Source organism: Geotrypetes seraphini, chromosome 9 (assembly GCF_902459505.1).
Source record: "Geotrypetes seraphini chromosome 9, aGeoSer1.1, whole genome shotgun sequence".
Classification (NCBI taxonomy): domain Eukaryota; kingdom Metazoa; phylum Chordata; class Amphibia; order Gymnophiona; family Dermophiidae; genus Geotrypetes; species Geotrypetes seraphini.
The window spans coordinates 110,617,026-110,642,775 of NC_047092.1; the positions used below are offsets into that span (position 1 = coordinate 110,617,026).

General features: G+C 47.2%; 2 protein-coding genes across 11 annotated transcripts in view; one reads left to right on the forward strand and one right to left on the reverse strand.

Annotated features, from left to right (window-relative positions):
* The window catches only part of ATG4B (autophagy related 4B cysteine peptidase), a 669,563-nt gene that overhangs the window by 611,564 nt on the left and 32,249 nt on the right, over nt 1-25,750 (reverse strand). The window lies entirely within an intron of this gene.
* On the forward strand, nt 19,469-20,426 carry LOC117366370 (MICOS complex subunit mic25-like). Its single transcript, XM_033957655.1, has one exon. The coding sequence runs from the start codon at nt 19,476-19,478 to the stop codon at nt 20,247-20,249; it is 774 nt and encodes a 257-aa protein (XP_033813546.1). The 5' UTR covers nt 19,469-19,475; the 3' UTR covers nt 20,250-20,426.

Consider the following 25,750-nt stretch of genomic DNA (forward strand, 5'->3'; position numbering starts at 1 on the left):
TACTCCAAATGCGGGCGCACCATCGCCCGATACAACGGCAGGATAACTTCTTTCGTTCTGGCTGTAATACCCTTTTTGATTATACCAAGCATTCTATTCGCTCTCTTAGCGGCCGCTGCACACTGTGCCGACGGCTTCATTGTCATGTCCACCATTACCCCCAAGTCCCTTTCCTGGGTACTCTTATTCAATAACATCCCTCCCATTGTATAGTTGTACCTCGAGTTTCTGCTCCCCACATGTAATACTTTACATTTTTCAATGTTGAACTTCATCTGCCATTTCACCGCCCATTCTTCTAATTTGTTCAAGTCCCTTTGCAACTTTTCGCAGTCCTCTGTAGTCCGAGCTCCATTAAATAGTTTGGTGTCGTCCGCAAATTTTATTATCTCGCACTTCGTTCCTGTTTCTAGATCATTTATGAAGATATTAAATAGCAGCGGCCCGAGCACCGAGCCCTGCGGGACACCACTCGTGACCCTCCTCCAGTCGGAGTAGTGACCCTTCACTCCTACCCTTTGTTTTCTACCCTCCAACCAGTTTCTGATCCATCTATGTACGTCTCCTTCCACCCCATGGTTCTTCAGTTTCCGGAGTAGACGTTCATGGGGCACCTTATCAAAGGCTTTTTGGAAATCTAGATATATGATGTCTATGGGGTCTCCTTTGTCCATCCGTTTGTTGATCCCTTCGAAGAAGTGCAATAAGTTCGTTAGGCACGATCTTCCCTTGCAGAAACCATGCTGGCTGGTTATCAGAAGTTCATTTTTTTCAAAATGTTGATCGATGTTTTCTTTTATCAGTGCTTCTGCCATTTTCCCCGGAACCGAAGTCAGGCTCACCGGCCTGTAGTTTCCCGGGTCACCTCTTGATCCCTTTTTAAAGATGGGCGTAACGTTGGCTATCTTCCAATCTTCCGGGATCTCGCCTGTTTTCAGGGATAAGTTGCAAATTTGCTGCAGTAGTTCCGCTATCTCCTCCTTTAATTCCTTCAGAACCCTTGGATGTATGCCATCCGGACCCGGGGATTTGTCAGTTTTTTAGTTTTTCTATCTGCCTACGAACGTCCTCAAGGCTCACTTCTATGGATGTTAATTTTTCTGCCTGACTTCCGTTGAAGAATTGCTCAGGTTCCGGTATGTTGGACGTGTTTTCGTTTGTAAATACAGACGAGAAGAACATGTTAAGCCTTTCTGCCACTACCTTCTCCTCCTTCACCACTCCCTTCCTGTCTCCGTCGTCCAGCGGTCCCACTTCCTCTCTAGCCGGCTGCTTCCCTTTAACATATCCTCACAGCTATCCTTGCGCATCTCCACCACCTCGACCCTCGTGCCCACCTCCACCAGGTCAGTGCGCAACTCCTGCACCGCCTCCCGAACCTGCACCGCCACCGCAGAGATTTCAGATTTTACCTCTGCAATCCATCTCTGCATATCCGCTTTAGTAAGCGGGTCCATCGATGTACTCTCCTGCACCGGGTCCACGATCATGTCAGCCACGGCCGCTAGGGTCCCGCTCAATTTCGCCGCCTCCCCGCTGCACGGCTCAGGGCCCATGCTGCCACGTGCAGCCCGGCTCAGCGCCTGTTCCATCGTGCGCTGGCCGGGTTTGTCGCCGGGCAACTTTTTTCGCGTTGCCATAGTGTTCACAGTGGCTTCGCACACCTCACCAGCCCCCGGGGACGAAAAATTTGCGCCGTTTACACACCGAAATGATAGTTATTTCGCCGGCCCGAACGAAGCTCTCAGTTCAAGCTCCCATCCGTGGCGATGACGTCACTTCCTCCCCTGCGGCAATCTTAACTGACTTTTTTGCTACAAAAATCCACTAATTGAGATCGTCTCTTGCAGGTTCTAGCATAGATTTACCTATCACGCTTACTGCCTTAGACAAAGAAGGTACAGCTGTTGACATGATCTGGAATCACTTTGAAAACCCAGACTGGAGCCACTTCCTTAAGCTGTACTCAAAATATGTAAAATCTAATTACCTATTGGACAACTGCCCACCAACTATTAAAAACAGCTCCTATCTCCTTCAAGGCTGAACTTTTCAACTGGGTTTCTTCATGCATGTGTACCGGTAAATTCCCGGAGGAACCTTTGGTCATATCTTCGTGACTCCTATTATCAAAAACCCAAAGGAGTCCATTTCCTTGAAGGCCAACTACAGACCCATTACCAACATACCATTCTTTCTTAAACTAATGGAAGGTCTGGTTAACATCGACCTCACAAAATATTTAGAGAAATTCAACATTCTACATGATTCTCAATCTGGCTTCCATACAAATTACAGCACTGAAACTCTTACTCTATGACTGACCATCTTTTCCATTTGTTTTCCCGGGGAAAAAGTGCACTGGTACTGCAGTTTGACTTGAGCAGTGCCTTCGACCTTGTTGATCATGACATCCTGCTTAGGTGCCTTGACTCCATCGGTACTAAATTGGTTCACGGGTTTCCTAAAAATCCGTACTTACCAGGTCTACAGCGAAGGAACCTACTCTCAAGCTTGGTCCAATCCCTGTGGAGTGCCACAGGGCTCCCCACTCTCCCCCTCCCTTTTCAATATCTACATGGCATCACTGGGAAATGTGTTATCCGATTTAAAACTGAAACCGTACATATACGCAGATGATATAACAATTATTATTCCCATAACCTCATTGTCTCAAGAGACAGAGCAATTCATCTCATCAGTCCTTACCAAAGTAGAACATTGGACTATGCATTCCAAATTAAAACTGAATCCCAAAAAAAACAAGATCTTCTTGGCAAGTCCCAATAACAAGATCGTGAACACCTCCTTGAGACTAAATACCTCCTACTAGACTACTGTAATATCCTCTATCTCCCCTGCCCTGCAAAAATAACAAAACAACTACAAACGGTCCAAAACATAGCACTAAGACTCATCTACTCATTGAAGAAACATGACCACATTTCAGAAGCATGTCTAAAATCGCACTGGCTTCCAATCCCAGCAAGAATACAATTTAAATTCTACTATCTACTATTTAAGACTTTATACGGAGACAGTCCAAACTACCTGAACAACCGCCTCATCCACAACACCTCAACCAGACATAGGAAAACTCGCACCCCATTCTCACATCCCCCAATTAAGGAGATCAAACGGAAAAAACTATATGATGGCCTACTAGCCACTCAAGCAGCCAAACTTTTAGAAAAGAAAAAGACCATACTATTCAAGAAATCCCTGAAAAAGAAATAACAGCGCAAGTATCAAACACCGCCTCTCACTAAAGCCAACTACCCTAAACAAATAACCATACTCATTTCTTACTCTCTTTGAAAATGACCAAATCTCTTTTTGGTAAGATCTTTTTGTAATACTTCCTTGATAATTCTTTTGTAATCTGCCTTGAACTGCAAGGTAATGGCAGAATAGAAATCCCTAATGTAATGTAATATAATAATAATAACTTTATTCTGTATACCGCCATACCCAGGGAGTTCTAGGCGGTTCACATCAATTAATTAAGGTTACAAATAATGAAGTCGTTGGAGTTAATAGTTTAGAAATGTACAGGTCGTTGAAGTTGATCGAGATATACAAGAGTGTACAATAGGAAGGTAAAATTTATTTACAGGAAAAATACAGGTCATTAAAGTTAACAGGTTAGGAGAGTACAATAAGAAGGAGTAGTTGGAGGTTCACGTGCATTGGGGGGAGTTTAAGAAGAAAGAAGAGGGTGTATTACGGGTTCTGTCCGTGGAATAAGTGTGTTTTTGAGGTTTTTTTCTGAAGTCAAAGTAAGTGGGCACGTCGAGCACAATTTGGGCTAGCCATGGGTTCAGTTTAGCCGCCTGGAAGGAGAAGGTTTTGTCAAGGAACCTTCTGGAATGACATAGTTTTAGGGAGGGGAAGGCGAACAGGTGAATTCTGCGGGAGTTGTTATTGTTGTAATTTAGATTGAAATGTGGGTAGAGGTAGCTCAGGGATATACCAAATACTGTTTTGTAGCAGAGGCATGCAAACTTGAATAGGACTCAGGATTCAAATGGTAACCAGTGCAGATTATGGTAGAAGGGGGTGATGTGTTCCCATTTGTTTAAGCCAAATATAAGGCGGACGGCGGTGTTCTGAATCAGTTTTAGTCTCTTGGTGGTTTTCTTCGTGGAGCCCAAGTAGATAATGTTGCAGTAATCCAGGATGCTGAGAATGGAGGATTGCACTAACAGGCGAAATGAGTTGTCGTCAAAGTATTTTTTATGGTGTGGAGTTTCCAGAGCACTGAGAAGCTTTTCCTGACAGTAAGATCAATGTGTTTCTCAAGGGATAGATGTTTGTCTAAGGTGACTCCCAGTATTTCTAAGGTTTGTTCTAGGGGGAAATACAATCCATTCACTTGTATTGTGGTATCTTTGATTTTATCGTTGGAGGTGGCTAGGAAGAATTTGGTTTTCTCAGAGTTTAATTTTAATCTATAGGATAACATCCAGAGTTCTATTTGACTGAGTAAGCTTGATAGAGAGTTAAGCAACTCTAATGTGAAACAGGTTAGCGGGATGACTATTGTAATGTCATCTGCATAGATGAAGAATTTGAGCTTAAAACTTTGCAGTAGGTTTCCCAAGGAGACAAGATAGATGTTAAACAGGGTGGGGGACAGGGGGGAGCCCTGGGGAACCCCACAGGAGTTGTTCCAGCTGTAGGAAACAGAGTCGTTCTTACATACCCTGTATGATCTGAGACAAGGCCTTGGTAGCCATGGCAACAGAGTTCGTTTTGTGTAAATAAATCATCTTTTGAGATCCATGATTTAGTAATGCACAAGAATCCAGGATCAAAATCCCCTAGTAGATTATTTAACATTTGAGTCTTGTTGCATGCTGATCTAACAGTGCAATATACTGTCGGGACTGGAGTGAGAGAGTCAGAGGCAAGATTGGGCAAGTTGGCGGTTGGTACAGGCTTTAAAGAAGCATAGTTAACATTTCGAGGTTTTTTTTTAAAAGGAGCAATTTCTGGCTATAATTGGCCATAATTGGTTTAACCACCCTTAGCTCAAATTCCAGAGCACAAAACTTCAAGGGGTACATGGGTATTTGGGGGGGGGCATGTCAGGCAATTTAATTTGTGGATAGGAACATAAATGTAAGTATTTAACTGCCTACAGTTTAGGCACAAGCACTTAATGCTAGCTCAATGGCTGACAAATGCCCACACCTAAAATTATTGACAACATTGATGTTAATGAGCAGGAAGGGGATTGGGAACGGAAATTGAATTTGTTAGAACAGCGGCGGATCTATCGATTAAATACCGTTATGCCTGCTGGGCTGAACGCCGAGCTGGAGTAGGCCTCGTTGATTTGAGGGCTGGTCTTGGGGTTCCTTCCGTCATTTAAAATTGACAGTTATATCTTATTGATTATAAGGTGGCCTCTAGCGTCTGACATCATTTCTCCGTATTGGTTGGGGAGCTGACGTCGGGGGCGTGAGTCTATAAAACATGTGATAGTGAGTTGATCCGCCATTTCACATTCATGCAATGGTGGTTGAAAGTTACTAAAAGGTGAGAGAGGTAATATGGGAATATGTTTTACGTAAATTATGCTTAGCTGTATTGTGGTGTTAGTATATACACGATAGTGTGGAAACTTAGGTTTCTTGTTTTATTTTCTAGGGAGTGGGAATCTTGATAAAGCCCATCGATTCAAACGGGCGAAACATGTTGGTGTTAAGAATACATTCTCCCTACACTACTTCACTAGAAGCTAAGTACTTTTAGTATTTATATTTAATTACTTATATATTTGAATGCAAATTGAAAGTCGGGCTGGTTCCTATGACGAGTGGGAGCGTAAAGCCATACACAATGAGAGCTTTTGAGTGTGTGGTGGCCCGCTGAGGACCAGTGAACATTAATTCTCAAATTGACTTGAATGAAGTTTAGCAAAGCTGTAAGATAACTTCTTTCAGCCGAGTTGGTTACTTGATAGCATCTTCATTCTCACATTAATTTAGTGCTGGTGCTTTCACACCTAAAATTAGGCACATAAATATGGACTTATGTTAGTATTCTTATAATGGTACCTACAAACACAACTGCCATTATAGAATTTGTGCATTGCATGCATCAATCAATCCTGTACTAACTTTAGGAAATTATCCCCTATAGTTGTTACAGTAGTTTACTTAAACGGTGCTAAAAAACCATGATGTCAAAAAAGACCCGGTATGGCTGACTAAAATAGTGAAGGAAGCGATAGGCAATAAGAAAAATTCATTCAGGAAATGGAAAAAGGAAAAACTGAGGGGAACTGGAAGGAGCACAGGAAGTATCAAAAAGAATGTTACCGTGTTGTTCGAAAAGCCAAAAGAGGGTATGAAGAGAGGCTAGCCAGGGAGGCACGAAATTTCAAACCGTTCTTCAGATATGTCAAAGGGAAACAGCCAGCTAGGGAGGAGGTGGGACCGCTGGACGACGGAGACAGGAAGGGAGTAGTGAAGGAGGAGAAAGAAGTCACGGAAAGACTTAACATGTTCTTTTCGTCTGTATTTACGAACGAAGACACAACCAACATACCGGAACCTGAACAATTCTTCAATGGAAATCAAGCAGAAAAATTAACATCCATGGAAGTGAGCCTTGAAGATGTGCACAGGCAGAGAGAAAAATTAAAAACTGACAAATCCCCGGGTCCGGATGGAATCCATCCAAGGGTTCTGAAGGAATTAAAGGAGGAGATAGCGGAACTATTGCAGCAAGTTTGCAACCTATCCCTGAAAACAGGAGTGATACCGGAGGATTGGAAGATAGCCAACGTCACACCCATCTTTAAAAAGGGATCAAGAGGTGACCCGGGAAACTACAGACCGGTGAGTCTCACCTCGGTTCCGGGGGAAATGGCGGAAGCACTGATAAAAGAAAACATCGATAAACATTTGGAAAGAAACGAACTTCTGATACTAAGCCAACATGGTTTCTGCAGGGGGAGATCGTGCTTAACTAACTTATTGCACTTCTTCGAAGGAATCAACAAACGGATGGACAAAGGAGACCCCATAGACATCATATACCTTGATTTCCAAAAAGCCTTTGACAAGGTTCCACACGAGCGTCTACTCCGGAAACTGAAGAACCATGGGGTGGATGGAGACGTACATAGATGGATCAGAAACTGGTTGGCGGGTAGGAAACAGAGGGTAGGGGTGAAGGGCCACTACTCGGACTGGAGAAGGGTCACGAGTGGTGTTCCATAGGGCTCGGTGCTCGGGCCGCTACTATTTAATATATTCATAAATGATCTAGAAACAGGGACGACGTGTGAGATAATAAAATTTGCGGACGACACCAAACTATTTAGTGGAGCTCGGACTAAAGATGACTGCGAAGAATTGCAAAGGGACCTGAACAAACTAGGGGAATGGGTGACGAAATGACAGATGAAGTTCAACGTTGAGAAATGTAAAGTATTGCATGTGGGAAGCAGAAACCCGAGGTACAACTATACAATGAGAGAGATGTTATTGACTGAGAGTACCCAAGAAAGGGACTTGGGGGTAATGGTGGACATGACAATGAAGCCGACGGCACAGTCCGCAGCGGCCACTAAGAAAGCGAATAGAATGCTAGGTATAATCAAGAAGGGTATTATAACCAGGATGAAAGAAGTTATCCTGCCGTTGTATCGGGCGATGGTGCGCTCGCATCTGGAATACTGCATCCAATATTGGTCGCCGTACCTTAAGAAGGATATGGCGTTACTCGAGAGGGTTCAGAGGAGAGCGACACGTCTGATAAAAGGGATGGAAAACCTTTCATACGCTGAGAGATTGGAGAAACTGGATCTCTTTTCCCTGGAGAAGAGGAGACTTAGAGGGGATATGATAGAGACTTATAAGATCATAAAGGGCATAGAGAGAGTAGAGAAGGAAAGATTCTTCAAACTTTCAAATAACAAAAGAACAAGAGGGAAAGGAAGTGACATCATCTTGCTGAATGGCAACGTGAAGCAGAAGCTCCGTTGGGCTTTTGTTATTTTTGAGCTTGGCGCTTCCAAAGTGCGCCTTTTTTGCCACAGATTTGGGCTGTCCTGGCTCCCCTTCTTATGGTGACCCGAAAGCGCCTAGAAAAATTCAAATTCTTTGGCGATCCGCTGGAGAAATCGGGCCCGGAGGCGGCGGGCAGCATGGGGGAGAAAAAAAAGATGGCGGCCGGACCGGCGATTCAATCGGTGTCGGAAGATGAAGGTATCCCTGATCAGCGGGGGGAGGTTGGCGATGTGCCCCAGAAGTCCATAACGGACTGGTTTAAAGAGCTTAAAGCAGAAATTATTGGGGTGCGGGGCGATGTACGAGCGGCGATAGCAGAGCTGAGGTTGGAAGTCAGTGAGCTAGGAGCCCGAGTCTCGGCGTTGGAGGACCACGTGGCTGCCCTTAACACAGCGGTGACCTCTAATTCAGAAACCTCGGCCCGCATGTCTTCAGAACTCCGGGACCTCCAAACTCAAGTTGAGGACCTGGAGAACCGGTCTCGGCGCTGCAACCTGTGCTTTAAGGGCATCCCTGAAACTGAGGAGTACAGGGATTGCAAGGCAGTAGTACGAGAATTCTGTGAACATTTGCTGAGAGCTGATGGAGCTGACCTGCCTGATACCATAGTTTTGGTACATGCCCACCGCAGTCTGGGAGCTGCACGAGCCCAGAGCACTCGTGATATCATTGCTTGCTTCGGGGAGTTTACGCTGAAGGAACGGTTCTTGTTGGCTGGCCGACGACAAGCTACACTTCGGTGGAAGAATCTGGCGGTGGGAGTTTTCCAAGGTCTGGCGTGGTCTACCTTGCAGAAGCGCAGGGCATTTAAAGATGTCACCTACGTCTTGCGCTCTGGGGGCCATAAATATCGTTGGCTCTTCCCCTTCGGGATGTGGCTGACCATTAATGGGACATCTCGGAGGGTGAGCACAGTGTCGGAAGCCTGGGCGGAGATGCGAGCCCTGGGCTGTGGGACCTTGAGGGAGGAAGACCGGCCCCCGGCTGTGGCATCCACTTCGGCACAGAGCGTGTCTTGGAGTACGGCGTTGCGCTCTGGCAAGAAACTGGTGAAACCCCAATCCTGACTGGGTTTGGACACTGAACTACCTATGAGGAGCCGGATTTGGTTCCTTGGCTTTAGTTGAGCCTGTATGAGTGTGCTTGGTTGCGCTGGGGACTTTAGTTGGATCCGGCGCTCTCAAAGCTTTGTGACTTTATTTAGACACAGAATTCTAATTCAGGGAGAGTTGTTGGGTTGTATTGTTAACTGATTGTTTGGATTTGGGGGGTAGTGGGATGCCTTTGCTGGACTGAAGGGGGTTTGGTGAGTTTGCGGAGTGCTTGGAAGTTGAGTGGGGCTGGGGGGAGGGGGTGTGGCATATTGCGTATGTTTGTGGATGTGCACTTTGGTTGTTTCATTGTTTTTGAGAGTGGTGATAAATGCCTTTGGGAGAGGATTGCACTTTCTGTATGCTGGCGAATCCTATTGCAAAGGGTTCGATGCAGCGTAGGGGAGGGAGGAGGGGGGTGGATGAGAAGCTTTTTACTGTAGGTTCGTGGAATGTTAATGGACTTAATAGTTGAGGTAAGCGTAGTATTGTGTATAAAGAATTGGTTCGCATGCAATGGGATGTTTGTTTACTTCAGGAAACACATTTGAGGCCTCGAGATGTGGCAGTTTTACGTTCCCAGATCTGGACCCACCAGGGGTCGACACAGGGGAAGAAGGTGGGGGGTTTGGCCATATTAGTACGAAAGGGATTGGGGCTTGTGGTCAATCAAGTTTATCGTGATGGTGCAGGAAGATGTTTGGCTCTTGTGGCTACTTTGCAAGGCCGTACCATCACCCTTATCAATCTGTATGGCCCCAATACAGGTCAGGCCAGCTATTTTGGGTCTATTAAAGCTGATCTGGTCGGTTTTGTGAAGGGGTCTGTATATCTTGGTGGGGATTTTAATGTTACACCAGATGTTACTTTGGATCACTCTGTGGGTGGGACTCGGTCTCCGTCAAAGGCTGCTAGACGGGCTTTACTGTCTTTGTTTTCTTCTCTGGGCTTGGTAGACTGCTGGAGGTTGTTGCACCCCCCACACAGCGTTCCTATACTCACTATTCACATGCACATAGATCGTATGCACGTATAGATGGACTTTGGGTCCATCGTAATTCGTGGGGTGGGATTCGAATGGCGGAAATTGGAGCTATTCAAGTCTCTGATCATGCGCCAGTATGGGTAGCTTGTACGGGTTATTGGGATGGGGAGGGACGCCATTTTTGGAGACTTAATGAGTCTTTATTGAAAGATCCAGCTGTGGTTCGGGAGGTGAGTGCGACAGTGGATCAGTACCTTCAGATTAATGATAATAATATGGTCAATGATGCAACCTTGTGGGATGCCCTGAAGGTGGTAGTACGGGGTATTTTTATAAAATGGGGTGCTCGTCGTAAGCGTCTACGGGCTCAGCGTTCATTGACACTTCATGAACAACTGGAGCGGTTGGGGAAGCTGCATCAGAGACACCAGGACCCCTTAGTATATGAGCATCTTGTTAAAGTACAGGCGGAACTTTCTTTACTGCAGATGGAGGAATATGAATTTTTGAGAGCGCGATTGCGGCAAACGATTTATGAGTATAATAATACATCTGGATCTCGCTTGGCTAGGCTAATTAAACTGAAATAGGCAAGAGCAGCAATTACGACGATACAGGGGTACAATGCATCGTACTGATTCGGCTATTAGCTCAGTTTTTCTTAAATATTATACTGATTTGTATCGGACCTCGCTGGGGCGAGATCCCACTGCTATTGAGGGATACCTCTTGGAGTTGAGGCTTCCTCAACTTTCGGACGCGGATAGAGAATTGCTTAATGAGCCTATTGAATTAGGAGAAGTCTTGGGAGTCATTGCTAATTTGAAGTTGGGTAAATCGCCTGGCCTGGATGGGTATACTAATCAGTTTTATAAACTTTTTCGTGAGGTTCTTGCTCCGTTGTTGGTTCGGGTTGCGAATGGGGTACGGGGCGGTTCCCCGTTGCCCTCCACTATGGGGTAGCCCGGGATTTCGGTCCTGCTCAAACCGAACAGAGATCCTAGTGGGTGTGGGTCATATCGGCCGATTTCGTTATTAAATACTGATGCAAAAATCTTAGCGAAAGTCTTAGCTCTTCGTTTGGGGCGGGTATTGCCCTCTTTGGTGCATTTGGATCAATCTGGTTTTGTTCAAAACCGGCAGGTTTGTGATAATATTAGACGCACGTTACATCTTATGTGGGCTGCACAGCGGACTTCTGCTAAAATTGCCTTTTTGGCGATTGATGCTGAGAAAGCTTTCAATCAAGTTGAATGGGAGTTTTTATGGCAGGTGATGACTCGGATGGGGTTGGGAGCTTTCTTTTTGACCTGGGGGCAGGCATTTTATGCGGCTCCAAGGGCTACTGTGCGTATTAATGGGGTTTATAGCGAGTTTTTTTCCATAGCGAGAGGCACTCGACAGGGTTGCCCTTTGTCTCCTTTGTTGTTTGCTCTCTCTATGGAACCTCTGACCATTCGTATTCGGGAACATGGAGACTTATTGGGTGTGACGGTGGGGGATATTGAACATCGTTTAGCACTATTTGCCGATGATGTGTTATTGTATGTTCGGGACCCGGAGGAATCGTTGCCAATTCTGGTTGATCTTTTTTTGGAGTATGGGCAGGTTTCGGGGTTTATGGTGAATATGGATAAATCTGAATTGTTGAGTGTTAACTTGGGGGTGGAGGATCAACGTCGTTTGGCTGTCCGGTTTCCTTTTCGCTGGGCTCCTGGGGTTATCCGCTATCTGGGGATTCGTTTACCAGCTGATCTATCCCAATTGTATACAGCTAATTATGCAAGGATTATTCACCAAATCCGGACTGATATTCAACGCTGGAACGGGTTTTGGTTGTCTTGGTGGGGTCGCATTGCAGTTTTAAAGATGAATGTCCTACCCCGTTTGCTTTTTCTTTTTCAAACGTTACCGATTTCTGTCCCCTATCTTGTGTTGAAACAGTTACATACTTTGTTTTTTCGTTTTATTTGGCAGGGGAGATCTCCTCGTATTTCTAGAGCTGCTTTGTGGGCGGCCAGGGATAGAGGGGGGCGTGCGGTGCCCAATCTGTTTTGGTACTACCGGGCCGCTCAACTACGACTCTTATTGGATTGGGAGATTGCTGACTTTAAGTTGGCGGTGCGCATGGAACAACATTTTGTGGGACGCTCTTGTTTGAAACATTGGCTTTGGTCCTCTTCCCTTGGTGTTCGGAAATTGGCGGTTCCTGAGAATCTGTTTTTGGAACATCATTTGAAAGTGTGGTGTGTTACTCGACGGCGTTGGGGGGCTGGGGTGGTTCCATCAATTCTTGGTGCGATGCGGGAGGAGCCTATGTTCCCGGCCGGTAGGGAGAGTTCTGTTTTTGTGCGGTGGGAACAAATAGGGTTATATACCTTTCGAGATGTGCTTCAGAAGGGGGTCCTGGTGTCTTTTGAAACCTTCCGGATTAGTGCTGCCTTGCCCATGGGCGATTTTCTGGCCTATTCTCAGATACGTCGTTTTCTTCACTCTCAGAAGTGGGATAGGGGGCCCATTTAATCTATCGATCCTTTTGCTCACATGTGGGTCACTCTTAGGAACCTTCCTAAACCTATCTCTGTTCTTTACCAATATATTCGGGGCTCCTTTTCTTTTCCGGCTCTCTACCAACAGGCTTGGGAAGTGGAATTGCACTGTACTTTTTCTGTTGAGGAGTGGGCTCTGATTACTATGGAAATAGGCAAGGCCTCCTCTTGTGCACTTATTAAGGAAAATGCCTATAAAGTGGTCCTCAGATGGTATTATACACCTGAACGTCTCCATCAAATGTTTCCTAGTGTTTTGGCATTGTGTTGGAGATGTGGGTTGGCTTTGGGGACCTTTTTGCATATTTGGTGGGACTGTCCTGTTCTAAAGCCCTTCTGGAGGCAGGTTGTGGGATGTTTATCACACTTGTTACAAATTTTATTGCCCTTTTCTCCACAGGGATGTTTGTTAGGCCTTTATAATGTCAGTTTATATTCTTGGCAAACTAAGCTTCGACGCTGGGGTTTGGCGGCAGCTAAATGCTTGATTGCTGCTCATTGGAAACAGGGACTAGCACCTACTCAATTGGATTGGACTTTAAAGCTTCAGTTTATTTTTCAAATGGAGCTGTCTATCGCAAAGCGACATGGTAACTATTATACTTACACCCGGACTTGGACACGAATACTTGAAAAAATTGAATCTTTATTTTGAGCTTCTTTCTGGGGGGGGGCGGGATTGTGGTTGGGGGGACTTTCCTGAAGAAACAACAGGGAGTCCCTCTCTGAGGGAGGTGGAGCTGGAGGGTGGGAGGGGGCACTGTGGAGTTCTGGTTACTGATGAATATTGGGGGCTTGTTTGTATTGTTGGGAGCAATTTCTGCTGTTTGTATTGTTGGGGGTGCTTTATGACACAGTTCTTCAACCGCCGGTCCGCGGACCGGTGCCGGTCCGCAGAAAATTTCTGCCGGTCCACACAGGACCGGCGAGATCAAGTCGGCAGTTAAATTTCCTGCCGACTGCGGTTCCTGTTGATTAATGTTCCTCCCAGCCTCAGGCGATCAAGATAGGCTGCCAACGTCGGGGCCTTCCCTCTCTGAGTCTCGCCTGTTCGGAAACAGGAAGTTGAAACAAAATAGGCGGGACTTAGAGAGTGAAGGTCCCGACGTCGGCAGCGTGTCTTGATCGCCACCCCTGCGAAGTTGCTGAAGAGGGCCGCGGGGAAGTTGCGATTAGACCGGAGAGAGCTGCAGATTCAGGTGCAGGTGGAGGGAGATGGTCAGCGTGTGCGAACAAGATCCTGGGGAGCCTTCACAGTGGCTGTCTCCCCTCCCACCAGCTCTCCAATTTGCCAGGGCAGTGATTTACCGTCAACTTCCTGCAGGCAGGAGAGCTGCTGGAAGGGGAGGAAGCCACTGTAGGAGGCAGGGAAGGTGCTGGAAAAGGGAGATCTGTTACTGGACTTGAAGGGAGTTAGAAGGAGAGATGCTGTTGGATAGAGGGAGGAGGGAAAGGGATGGGAAGAGAGTTAATGTTGGATAGAGGGAGGAGGGAAGGGAGAAGAAGGAGAGATGCTGCTGGAAGGGGAGGAGGGAAAGGTATGGGAAGAGAGTTAATGTTGGATAGAGGGAGGAGGGAAGGGAAAAGGAGAGATGCTGCTGGGAGGGGAGGAGGGAAAAGGATGGGAAGAGAGTTAATGTTGGATAGAGGGAGGAGGGAAGGGAGAAGAAGGAGAGATGCTGCTGGAAGGGGAGGAGGGAAAGGTATGGGAAGAGAGTTAATGTTGGATAGAGGGAGGAGGGAAGGGAGAAGAAAGAGAGATGCTGCTGGGAGGGAGGAGGGAAAGGAATGGGAAGAGAGTTAATGTTGGATAGAGGGAGGAGGGAAGGGAGAAAGAAAAAAGGAAGGAAACAGCTGGCAGGGAGATTACAGGAGGGGAAGGGGGTCAGGGTGGAATGGAGAGATCAGATGAGAGAAAGGGGAGAGAGAGGAATGAGAAAGTAGAGAGACATTGATGCTGGAAAGGGGGTCAGCAGAGAAATGAGAGAGGGATAAAGATGCTAGATCTGGTGTAGGAGAGATAAAAATGAAGAAAGCAGTGAAGCTGGAATGAATGATGTAAAAAGGAGAGAGGAGGATGGACAAGGAAGAGGGGCATAGAAAGAAGTCAGATACATATGGAAGGGAGAGAGGGCATACATTGGATGGAATGGGCAGATGCTGGAAGGAAAAGAGTGAAAAGAAGATGAAAGCAGAAACCAACAAAAGGTAGAAAAAAATAATTTTATTTCTATTTTGTCATTAGAATATATCAGATTTGAATTATATATCCTGCTAGAGACATAACTGGGGCCTGCAGTATTCTGTAGCATGATATTTCTATGTAGCATTCTATAATAACTTGGCTTTATAATAACTTTTCTTGATAGTAGAGGGGATATATGTGAAGGGAAGGGGAGACAGGGGTTTTGTTGGTCCGTGCTCTGTATATTTGTATTTATAAAATCACAATTGTTCAGAATATTGTTTCTTTTTATACTTTAATAAAATACACGTTCAATATAAAATCATAATTGCGGCTTGTGCAGATGGGATCAGATGGTTTGCGGGGACCGAGCTCGCGGAGATGGGGCGTAAACGGGGTTTTTAAATTTTAGTCCTAGTAGTTTGCCGGTCCACAAAATAATTCTTTTATTTCTGCCGGTCCACGGGTGTAAAAAGGTTGAAGAACACTGCTTTATGAGACTTGTAGATTTCTTTTTTGTTGTGATCTTTGTATGCTTGCTTTCCAATTTGTTGTCCCTGATATTTATATTCTGGTTTGTATATTTTCAAACAAAAAACTTTCAATAAACATTTATTGATAAAAAAAAAATAAAAGAACAAGAGGGCATTCAGAAAAGTTGAAAGGGGACAGATTCAAAATAAATGCTAGGAAGTTCTTCTTTACCCAACATGTGGTGGACACCTGGAATGCGCTTCCAGAGGATGTAATAGGGCAGAGTACGGTACTGGGGTTTAAGAAAGGATTGGACAGTTTCCTCCTGGAAAAGGGGATAGAAGGGTATAAAGAGAGGATTACTGCACAGGTCCTGGACCTGTTGGGCCGCCGCGTGAGCGGACTGCTGGGCATGATGGACCTCAGGTCTGACCCAGCAGAGGCATTGCTTATGTTCTTATTACTCGGACCGCGTGCTGTGACCGCGCCGGAGAGCAGGGCAGAGCAGGAGAGGCTTGCAAAAGCCGAAGGGGGAGACAGGAGAGCCGCCGAGGAAGCAGGAGAAGGCGGGCAGGCAGGCTAACAGCTGGGGTAGCGGCGAGAGGGAGCTCCGCCCACCCCCAACGCGTCAGAGGCAGCGTCAGCGCCCGGGCTCCTCCTTAATAGGAGAAGAGCCAACGGAGCGACTTGACTCGGACCGCGTGCTGTGACCGCGCCGGAGAGCAGGGCAGAGCAGGAGAGGCTTGCAAAAGCCGAAGGGGGAGACAGGAGAGCCGCCGAGGAAGCAGGAGAAGGCGGGCAGGCAGGCTAACAACTGGGGTAGCAGTGAGAGGGAGCTCCGCCCACCCCCAACGCGTCAGAGGCAGCGTCAGCGCCCGGGCTCCTCCTTAATAAGAGAAGAGCCAACGGAGCGACTTGACTCGGACCGCGTGCTGTGACCGCGCCGGAGAGCAGGGCAGAGCAGGAGAGGCTTGCAAAAGCCGAAGGGGGAGACAGGAGAGCCGCCGAGGAAGCAGGAGAAGGCGGGCAGGCAGGCTAACAGCTGGGGTAGCGGCGAGAGGGAGCTCCGCCCACCCCCAACGCGTCAGAGGCAGCGTCAGCGCCCGGGCTCCTCCTTAATAGGAGAAGAGCCAACGGAGCGACTTGACTCGGACCGCGTGCTGTGACCGCGCCGGAGAGCAGGGCAGAGCAGGAGAGGCTTGCAAAAGCCGAAGGGGGAGACAGGAGAGCCGCCGAGGAAGCAGGAGAAGGCGGGCAGGCAGGCTAACAGCTGGGGTAGTGGCGAGAGGGAGCTCCGCCCACCCCCAACGTGTCAGAGGCAGCGTCAGCGCCCGGGCTCCTCCTTAATAGGAGAAGAGCCAACGGCACGCAGCCGTTCGGCGCGCAGAAAAGGCGCTTGCCTTAGCGAGAGCGCCTTTGCGAAGGAGCCTTGAGAAGGAGCCCAGGCAGCCCAGCAGCAATATCTAATATCTAACTTCTGTATAATACTTCTTCTCTACTCATTCTCTCTTCTCTCTCTACTCTTTCAGCTAACTGCACGCCAGGCAACACTCACACACACCGAGGGACAAAGGAACCAGAAAAAAAAGAAATGGAGACTGCAGGAACCAAGCAGAGTTATCCAGTATACTGCACCGGGTATCATATGTATGACTACCTCCCCTCCGGGAGGCAGGCGTACATATGCGGTCGATGCCAGGAACTGAATAGCCTGAAGAAGGAGGTCGGGAGACTGCAGGTTAGAGTCCAGGAACTGGAGGGACTCTGCACCATAGAGGAGCAGTGCTGGGAAACTGAAGACACCACCAGGGAGAGCCACATCACGGAACAAGTTAGAGAGCTCGAGAAGTTCATCGAGGAGGCCTGCAGGATGGTAGAGGCACAGGACTACCAACACACCAGGAGAGAACCAACAGTTGGACAACAGAATCCACCAGACGCCATGGGAGTAGGACCTTGCGGAGGACCTGGACAGGCAGATGAGGTGGAGACCCAACAGAGCCCGGAGGAAGGACTAGCGGACTGCGCAAATGACACAGACCTGAGACCAGAAGTGGGGACCCAACAGAGCCCGGAGGAAGGACTAGCGGACTGCGCAAACGACACAGATCTGAGACCAGAGAGACAGCTGAGGAAAGGGAGATCAGCTATCGTAGTTGGAGACTCAATCCTGAGAGGAGTGGACAGTCACATAGCCGGAGGGAGAGAGGACCGACTAGTGACATGTCTCCCGGGGGCAAGAACGAAGGACATCATCGACAAAATTGGGAGGATCCTGGAGGGAGCCGAGACGGAGGAGACAGCAGTAGTAGTCCACATTGGAACCAACGACATCAGCAGAAGGAACTTCAACAGGACTACACTAACTGACCAGTTCAGGATCCTGGAGAGGAAACTGAAACTGAGGACAAGGAAGATAGCCTTCTCAGAGATCCTGCCAGTACCGAGAGTGGACACAAGGAGGCAGAGCGAACTACAAGCAATGAACGGTTGGCTGAGGAGATGGTGCGAAGAGGAGGGTTTCCACTTTGTTAGGAACTGGACAACCTTCTTGGGGAAGAGCAAGCTCTACAGGAGAGACGGTCTGCACCTGAGCACGGCTGGGACGAGGATGCTGGCACGCAACGTCCAGAGCGTCATAGACTTGGCTTTAAACTGAGGAGAGGGGGAAAGCCGATAGTCGATCTGACCTCGACACGTCGGACAACAGTATCAAGTAAGGATACTGAGCAGGGACATTGTATAAGAGGGCTCAGGACTGAGTGGGACTTTTTGGAGAAAGGACATATGGACGCATTGCAGGGGCCCAGGGCACAAATGGAACCAGCAAGCGGGATCAACAAAGAACAACAGGAGCCAGAGAGGCAAAGACATTGTGAAAGAGAGCTCGGGACTGAGTGGGAGATTATTGAAAAAGGACCTAAGGACGCGATGCAGGGGCCCAGGGCACAAATGAAACTAGCAAGCAGGATCAACGGAGAACATCAGGAGCCAGAGCGGCAACCAAAAACGGGGAAACAGGTTGAGGACGACACAGACACACCGCAGGAAGAGGATGACCGAGACAAGGCTCGGGGACTGGCAACCCATGAGGGGGCCTGCAGGAGTGCCAAAACACAAGGAAAACCAACAGGGAGGGCAAACAACCGGGACTTACATTGCCTATACACTAATGCCAGGAGCCTAAGGGCCAAAATGGGAGAGCTGGAGGTCATAGCCAGCAAGAAGGACACAGACATAATTGGAATCACAGAAACATGGTGGACTGATGACAATAAATGTGATGTGGCCATAACAGGGTATAAACTATACAGGAGAGACAGGATACACAAAAAGGGTGGAGGAATAGCGCTATACATAAAAGATTCCATACCCTCAACCAGGATGGAAACAACAGTAAGGGCGGATGGCTTGGAATCACTATGGGTTAAGCTACCGGGAGGAACTGGAGCAGACATAAAATTGGGTCTGTACTACCGCCCACCTGGACAACCAGAAGAAATCGACCAGGACCTGGAGGCGGAACTGAGGCAAGTATGCAAAAGTGGAAGAGTGGTGGTGATGGGGGACTTCAACTACCCTGGGATAGACTGGAATATTGGGCACTCAAACTGCATGAGGGAGACCAAATTCCTGGAGGTCACGAGGGACTGTTTCATGGAACAGCTTGTCACAGAACCAACACGGGGAGATGCTACTCTTGACCTAATCTTCAACGGACTAGGGGGACCCGCAAAGGAGGTGGCGGTATTAGCCCCACTAGGAAACAGCGATCACAACATGATCCAGTGCAGGCTTGAAATTGGATCAGTAAAGGTGAAAAGAACCGCAACGACGGCACTCAACTTCAAAAAAGGGAATTATGATGCCATGAGGAAGATGGTGGGAAAGAAACTCAATGGCAATACAAGGAAGATGGAGTCCGTAGAAAAAGCCTGGAACCTACTCAAGGACACTGTGCACGAAGCACAAAACCTGTGCATCCCCAAGTTCAGGAAAGGGTGCAAAAAGAATAGAACTAAAAACCCAGTGTGGATAACAAATGCAGTGAAGAAGGCGATAAGTGACAAGAAATCATCGTTCAAAATATGGAAAAAAGACCGAACAAAGGAAAACCATAAGGAGCACAAAGAACACCAAAGGGAGTGCCACCGAGCGGCGGGGATGGGTGGCGGCGAGAGCACCGGTAGGAGGGTGTCCTTCGGGCTGGACGAGGCGGACCGGGTGCGGGTGCTGCGAGGCGTCCGGCTGTCAGAAGAGGTGGTTAGTCGAATGAAGGAGTCCTCCCATGCTGCAGGAGAACCAAGCAGTACGATCACTTCCACTACCGTATCTCCACCATCACGGAATACAGAACCTACTGCTCACCCAGCTTCAGGCAAATCTGTACCGCCAACTGCAGGACCTCGGGCCCATCAGCCAACAGCGGACAGCTCTGGCCGTAAACGTACAGTGAATGAAGATGATCTTTACAGGCGGTACGAGCAGGAGCAGGCAATCATCCAGGATGAACTTGCCCAGATTGCAAAGAGAGAACGTGAGGCCACCGAGGAGAAACTGAATTCGAGTATTCTGTGGGAGAGGGCCTATGCCAATGAGGAAAGACAAAGAGCTGCCCAGCTGGCGAAGGAGCTAGAATGCAAAGAGACGGAGCTTAAGCGCCTGGATGCCTTCCACAAGGAGCAGTTGGAACGCATTGAGAAGAAGAATGCTGAGATCTACAAGCTTGCATCGGAGCAGTTCCACACCGCTGCCACAAATGCTGAGTTACGCATCAAGAAAAGAAACTTTGAGCCTGTTTGCATGAACTTCCAATCGGAAATCCTGAAGTGCTACCAACAGCATAGACAGGAAGTGCTGAACTGCTCTGAACTGGCAAAAGATTACAAGCGATGTGTGAGGGCAGCTCAGAAGGATCTCTTGGTTAACCATGGATAATTCCCGGCACTGAGGATATGGAGACTGGGTGGAAGTTCGGCTTTTGTGCATGACTAATTCTTTCTGACAAGGACAAGTGAAGGGGAAAAACGATCTGTACTCATCTATACCTCTGCATGGACTGGTATCTCCAAAATGTTGGGGGTGGGCTGCAGTTATTAAAATGTTTACTACAAAAAAAAAAAAAGAAAAGCCAAAAGAGAATACGAAGAGAGACTGGCGGGAGAAGCAAAAAACTTCAAATCATTCTTCAGGTACATTAAGGGGAAACAACCGGCTAGGGAGGAAGTGGGACCCTTAGATGATGGAGACAGAAAGGGAGTGGTAAAAGATAAAAAAGAGATAGCGGACAAGTTAAATGAGTTCTTCACGTCAGTCTTTACGAGGGAAGACACAACCAACATTCCGGAACCTGAGGAGATCGTAAATGGAGACCGAGATGTTAAGCTGGTCAGATTAGAGGTAAGCCAAGAGGATGTATTCAGGCAGATAGACAGGCTAAAGAGCGACAAATCGCCGGGTCCGGACGGCATTCACCCAAGGGTACTCAAGGAACTAAGGAACGAAATAGCAGAGCCACTTTGACAAATATTCAACCTATCCCTAAAAACTGGAGAGATCCCGGAGGACTGGAAAATAGCGAATGTCACGCCCATCTTCAAGAAGGGTTCAAGGGGTGACCCAGGAAACTACAGGCCGGTGAGCTTGACCTCGGTCCCAGGAAAGATGATGGAAACGCTGGTTAAGGACAGCATCTGTGAACTCATTGAAAACAATGGGCAGCTAGAGTCGAGTCAGCATGGCTTCTGTAAGGGTAGGTCATGCCTTACAAACTTATTGTACTTCTTTGAGGGGGTAAACAGCCAGGTAGATAAAGGGGAATCTATAGACATCATTTACCTTGACTTCCAAAAAGCCTTCGACAAGGTACCACACGAAAGACTGCTTAAGAAGATATGGAACCACGGGGTGCAAGGGGAGGTCCACCGATGGATCAAAAACTGGCTGGCGGACAGGAAGCAAAGGGTTGGAATAAAGGGGCACTACTCAGACTGGAAATGGGTCACGAGTGGTGTTCCGCAGGGGTCAGTGCTGGGACCGCTCCTGTTTAATGTCTACATAAACGACCTAGAGGTGGGAACAAAATGTGAGGTCATTAAATTTGCGGATGACACCAAACTATACAGCAGGGTTAAAACCATGGAAGACTGCGAAGATCTCCAAAAGGATCTAACGACACTGGAAGAGTGGGCCAAAAAGTGGCAAATGAGCTTCAACATAGGGAAATGCAAGGTCATGCATGTGGGGAAGAAAAACCCGATGTTCAGCTACAAAATGGGGGGATCACTACTTGGGGTAAGTAACCTTGAAAGAGACCTGGGAGTGATGGTTGACACAACACTGAAGGCGTCAGCGCAGTGTGCCGCAGCCTCGAAGAAAGCAAACAAAATGTTGGGTATCATTAAAAAGGGTATCACCACCAGGTCGAAGGAAGTCATCCTGCCACTATATCGTGCAATGGTGCGGCCACATCTGGAATACTGTGTCCAGTACTGGTCGCCGTACCTCAAAAAGGACATGGCGGTACTTGAGGGAGTCCAGAGAAAAGCAACTAAGCTGATAAATGGTATGGAGAATCTCTCATATACTGACAGATTGAAACAGTTAGGACTGTTCTCCCTGGAAAAGTGGAGACTTAGGGGAGACATGATAGAAACCTTCAAGATCCTGAAAGGCATAGAGAAAGAAGACAGGGACAAATTTTTCAAACTAAAGGGGACCACAAGTACAAGGGGGCACTCGGAGAAATTGAAAGGGGACAGGTTTAAATCAAACGCTAGGAAATTCTTTTTCACCCAGAGGGTGGTGGATACATGGAATGTGCTTCCAGAGGCTGTGGTAGATAGGAGCACTGTACAGGGCTTCAAGGAAGGCTTGGATAGGTTCCTAGAGGACAAAGGGATTGAGGGGTATAGATATGTGTAGAGATGGGTTATAGGGATAGGAGTAGAGATAAATTACAGGAATAGGAGTAGAGATAGGTTATAAAGCTAGTCAGGGACCACTGCTCAGGCAAAAGGGCCTGATGGGCCGCCGCGGGAGCGGACCGCTGGGCGAGATGGACCTCTGGTCTGCCTCAGCGGAGGCAACTTCTTATGTTCTTATGTTCTTACATTTCTTTCACTACACTTCAGTTGTACTAATAAGTATTTGAATAGATAGATCCAGAATGAAAACTTTCAGAGAAACAGTTGTGTTAGCCTGGAATAGCAAAGATGAGACACCTTACCAACTAACCAATTTATTAAGCTTTCAAGAACAGACTACTTCATCAGATGCACAAAGTGTACTACTGCAAAACTACAGATATTTAAAAAACATGGAACACTATAAGCAATGAACATGCTATAAGTTATTACTGCATTCAGACTGCAATAGCACTCCATAGCATTGCTAAATATCACCCTTCCTTTTAGTATGTGAGCTGAGATTGGTCACATACTGACAGAAAGGGTGATGATTAAGAAAAAAAAAAAAAGAATCGGATATATTTTTTTATTCAGGGAAAGGTGGAATTGGGGTCAGGGGCCACTAGACTACCAGGGAAATGGTTTTTACTATATATGGGGGAAGGGCCACTAGACTACCAAGCAGAGGTTCAGCAAAGAAGAGGGGGGGGCCCAATGCCAGGTATCTGGGGCAGGATATGTTAGGTAGACAGAATCCTCTCAACTAACCCTTCTACATTCTACTCTCAACTAACCCTTCTACATTGTCTCAGACCCTGGCAAAAAATTTCCTGCACTAGCCACACATGTAAAACTTTTTTTTGGCATGCCATGTGTTAGTTTATCACCACATTACATTCATTTTAATGTAGTGTGCGGTCAGGGATTCCACACAAGTTAAAACTTACACTGAACCCCTTTTTGCATTGCAAACCCACCACAAGTATGCTAACCCTGTGGTAACTATATGAGAAGTTTTCTGCAATGGCCCCAAAGTATAGAGAATGCATTGAAAAATACAGGGTAAGTTGTAGAAAAGAAGCAATCACATTAGTGTAATTCAGCTAATTTACAACTGATGTTGGTGAAAAGAAACCAGTCAAAATCAATCGGGCCTGGATGTTTTCGTATTGCTTCTCAATCCTCCTCGTTTTCATAGGAGGAGGATTAGCAAGCAATACGAATACATCCAGGCCTGATTGATTTTGACTGTTTTTGAAGTATCCGGTGGCTGGTAAAATATACATTGTTGCCATAGTTTGTATGCTTTAGGTGAAAAGAAACCAGACAGGATGATAAGAGAATAAAGTCCAATCACACCTGTAGTGTATCATGAGGCTATCATTCCTATTCAAGCCTGTTACTGACATCAAACTGCACAATTACCCCAATTCAGGCAACAGAATTTGTCAGAAACTCAGGGGCCAATGCAGAAAGCTATTGCAGACCTAACTATGCAGTTAACAAGATGTCTATGTGCTCATTACTAGCTGCAGAATGGGTCCCATCCCCGATACCAACTTATTTGCTAGATCAGTGTTTTTCAACCTTTTTACACCCGTGGACCGGCAGAAATAATAGAATTATTTTGTGGACCGGCAAACTACTAAGACCAAAATAAAAAAAACACATTTCCGCCCCGTCTCCGCAAGCTCGGTCCCCACAAACCATCTGATCCCATCTGCACAAGCCTCAGTTATGATTTTATACTGAACGTATTTTATTAAAGTATAAAAAGAAACAATATTCTGTACAATTGTCATTTATAAATATAAATATTCAGAGCAAGGACCAACAAAACCCCTGTCTCCCCTCCCCTTCACATATATCCCCTCTACTATCAAGAAAACCGAACAAGCCAAATTATTACAGAATGCTACACAGAAATATCATGCTAACAGAATACTGCAGTCAACACATGACAGGAATAGTGTTAGGCTTTGCAGTCCCCAGTTATGTCTCGAACAGGATATATATTTCAAATCTGATATATTGTGATGACAAAATAGAAATAAAATGATTTTTTTCTACCTTTAGTGGTCTCTGCTTTCATCTTCTTTTCACTCTTTTCCTTCCAGCGTCTGCCTGTTCCATCCACTGTCTGCCCTCTCCCCCTTCCATATGTATCTGACTTATTTCTATGCCCCTCTCCCCTTTCCATCCAGCCTGTGCTTCCTCTCTCCTTTTTACATCATTCATTCCAGCTTCACTGCTTTCTTCATTTTTATCTCTTCTACACCAGATCTAGCATCTTTATCCCTCTCTCATTTCTCTGCTGACCCCTTTTCCAGCATCAATCTCTCTCTACTTTCTCATTTCTCTCTCTCCCCTTTATCTCATCTGATCTCTCCATTCCACCCCGACCCCCTTTACCCTCCTGTAATCTCCCTGCCAGCTGTTTCCTTACTTTTTTCCTCCTCCCCCCTATCCAACAGTAGCTCTCTTCCCATCCCTTTCCCTCTTCCCCTCCCAGCAGCATCTCTCCTTCTACCTCCCTCCAGGTGCAGTAGCAGCTCTCCCTTTATCCAGCAGCCTCCAACAGTGGCTTCCTCTCCTTCCAGCAGCTGCCAGTACTTGCTTGCAGCAGTGATTTCCTTAGGCAGCCTTGGGTCCGTTGCCGCCTCTGAGGAAAGGGGAAGTTGCCGAAGTGAATCACTGCCCTGGTAAGTACAGAGCTGCTAGGAGAGGAGACAGCCACTGTTGAAGGCTCCCTGCACATTCGCGACCACCCCAAGCCGTCAAAAACAGCTTTGCACCGCAGGTCCTGCCGCCCAAGAGGAGCCGGAGGCCCCTACCTGCCGCATCCTGCATGTGGGCAAACTCTCAGCACAGACGCTGCTGATGGCCCTAATCTACACGCTGACCCCCCCTCCCCCCCGGCGCACGCTGACCATCTCCTTTCTACCTACATTTTCCCTCTTCGGTGACTTGGCAGGGGCAGCGATCAAGACAGAGATAGGGCTGCCAACGTCGGGATCTTTCCTCTCTGAGTCCAGCCTATTTTGTTTCAACTTCCTGTTTCCGCATAGGCGAGACTCACAGAGGGAATGCACGACATCGGCAGCCTGTCTTGATCGCCCGAGGCTGGGAGGAACAGAAGATTTCCGCGAACACCACCGGGGCAGGAGATTTAACGGTGTCGATCTCGCCAGCCCTGTGCGGACCGGCAGGAATTTTCTGCAGACCGGCACTGGTCCGCAGACCGGCGGTTGAAGAACTATGTGCTAGATGACAGTGCGTAGCAATGTGTATTAAAATGTAAGATAAATAGGCTTTTTAGTAATCAGCAGTAGTCTAGGATCTTCCCTGGACAATTGCTGATAGATCCCACCATATCTCAATCCTGACATTTATTTTAAAAATAAGTATCCCCCTCCTGTCCCCTAACCCTCTCAATTTCACCCCTTGCACCTCAAATCTGTTCACTCGCTCTTGCCTTTGGCACTACTAGGATCCAAAATGGCAGCACCTGACCCCTTAGCAGTATGTCAT

What these genes read in the sequence shown, in the direction of transcription:
- LOC117366370 (XM_033957655.1), top strand. Translation starts at nt 19,476, where the DNA reads ATGGGTGGCGGCGAGAGCACCGGTAGGAGGGTGTCCTTCGGGCTGGAC.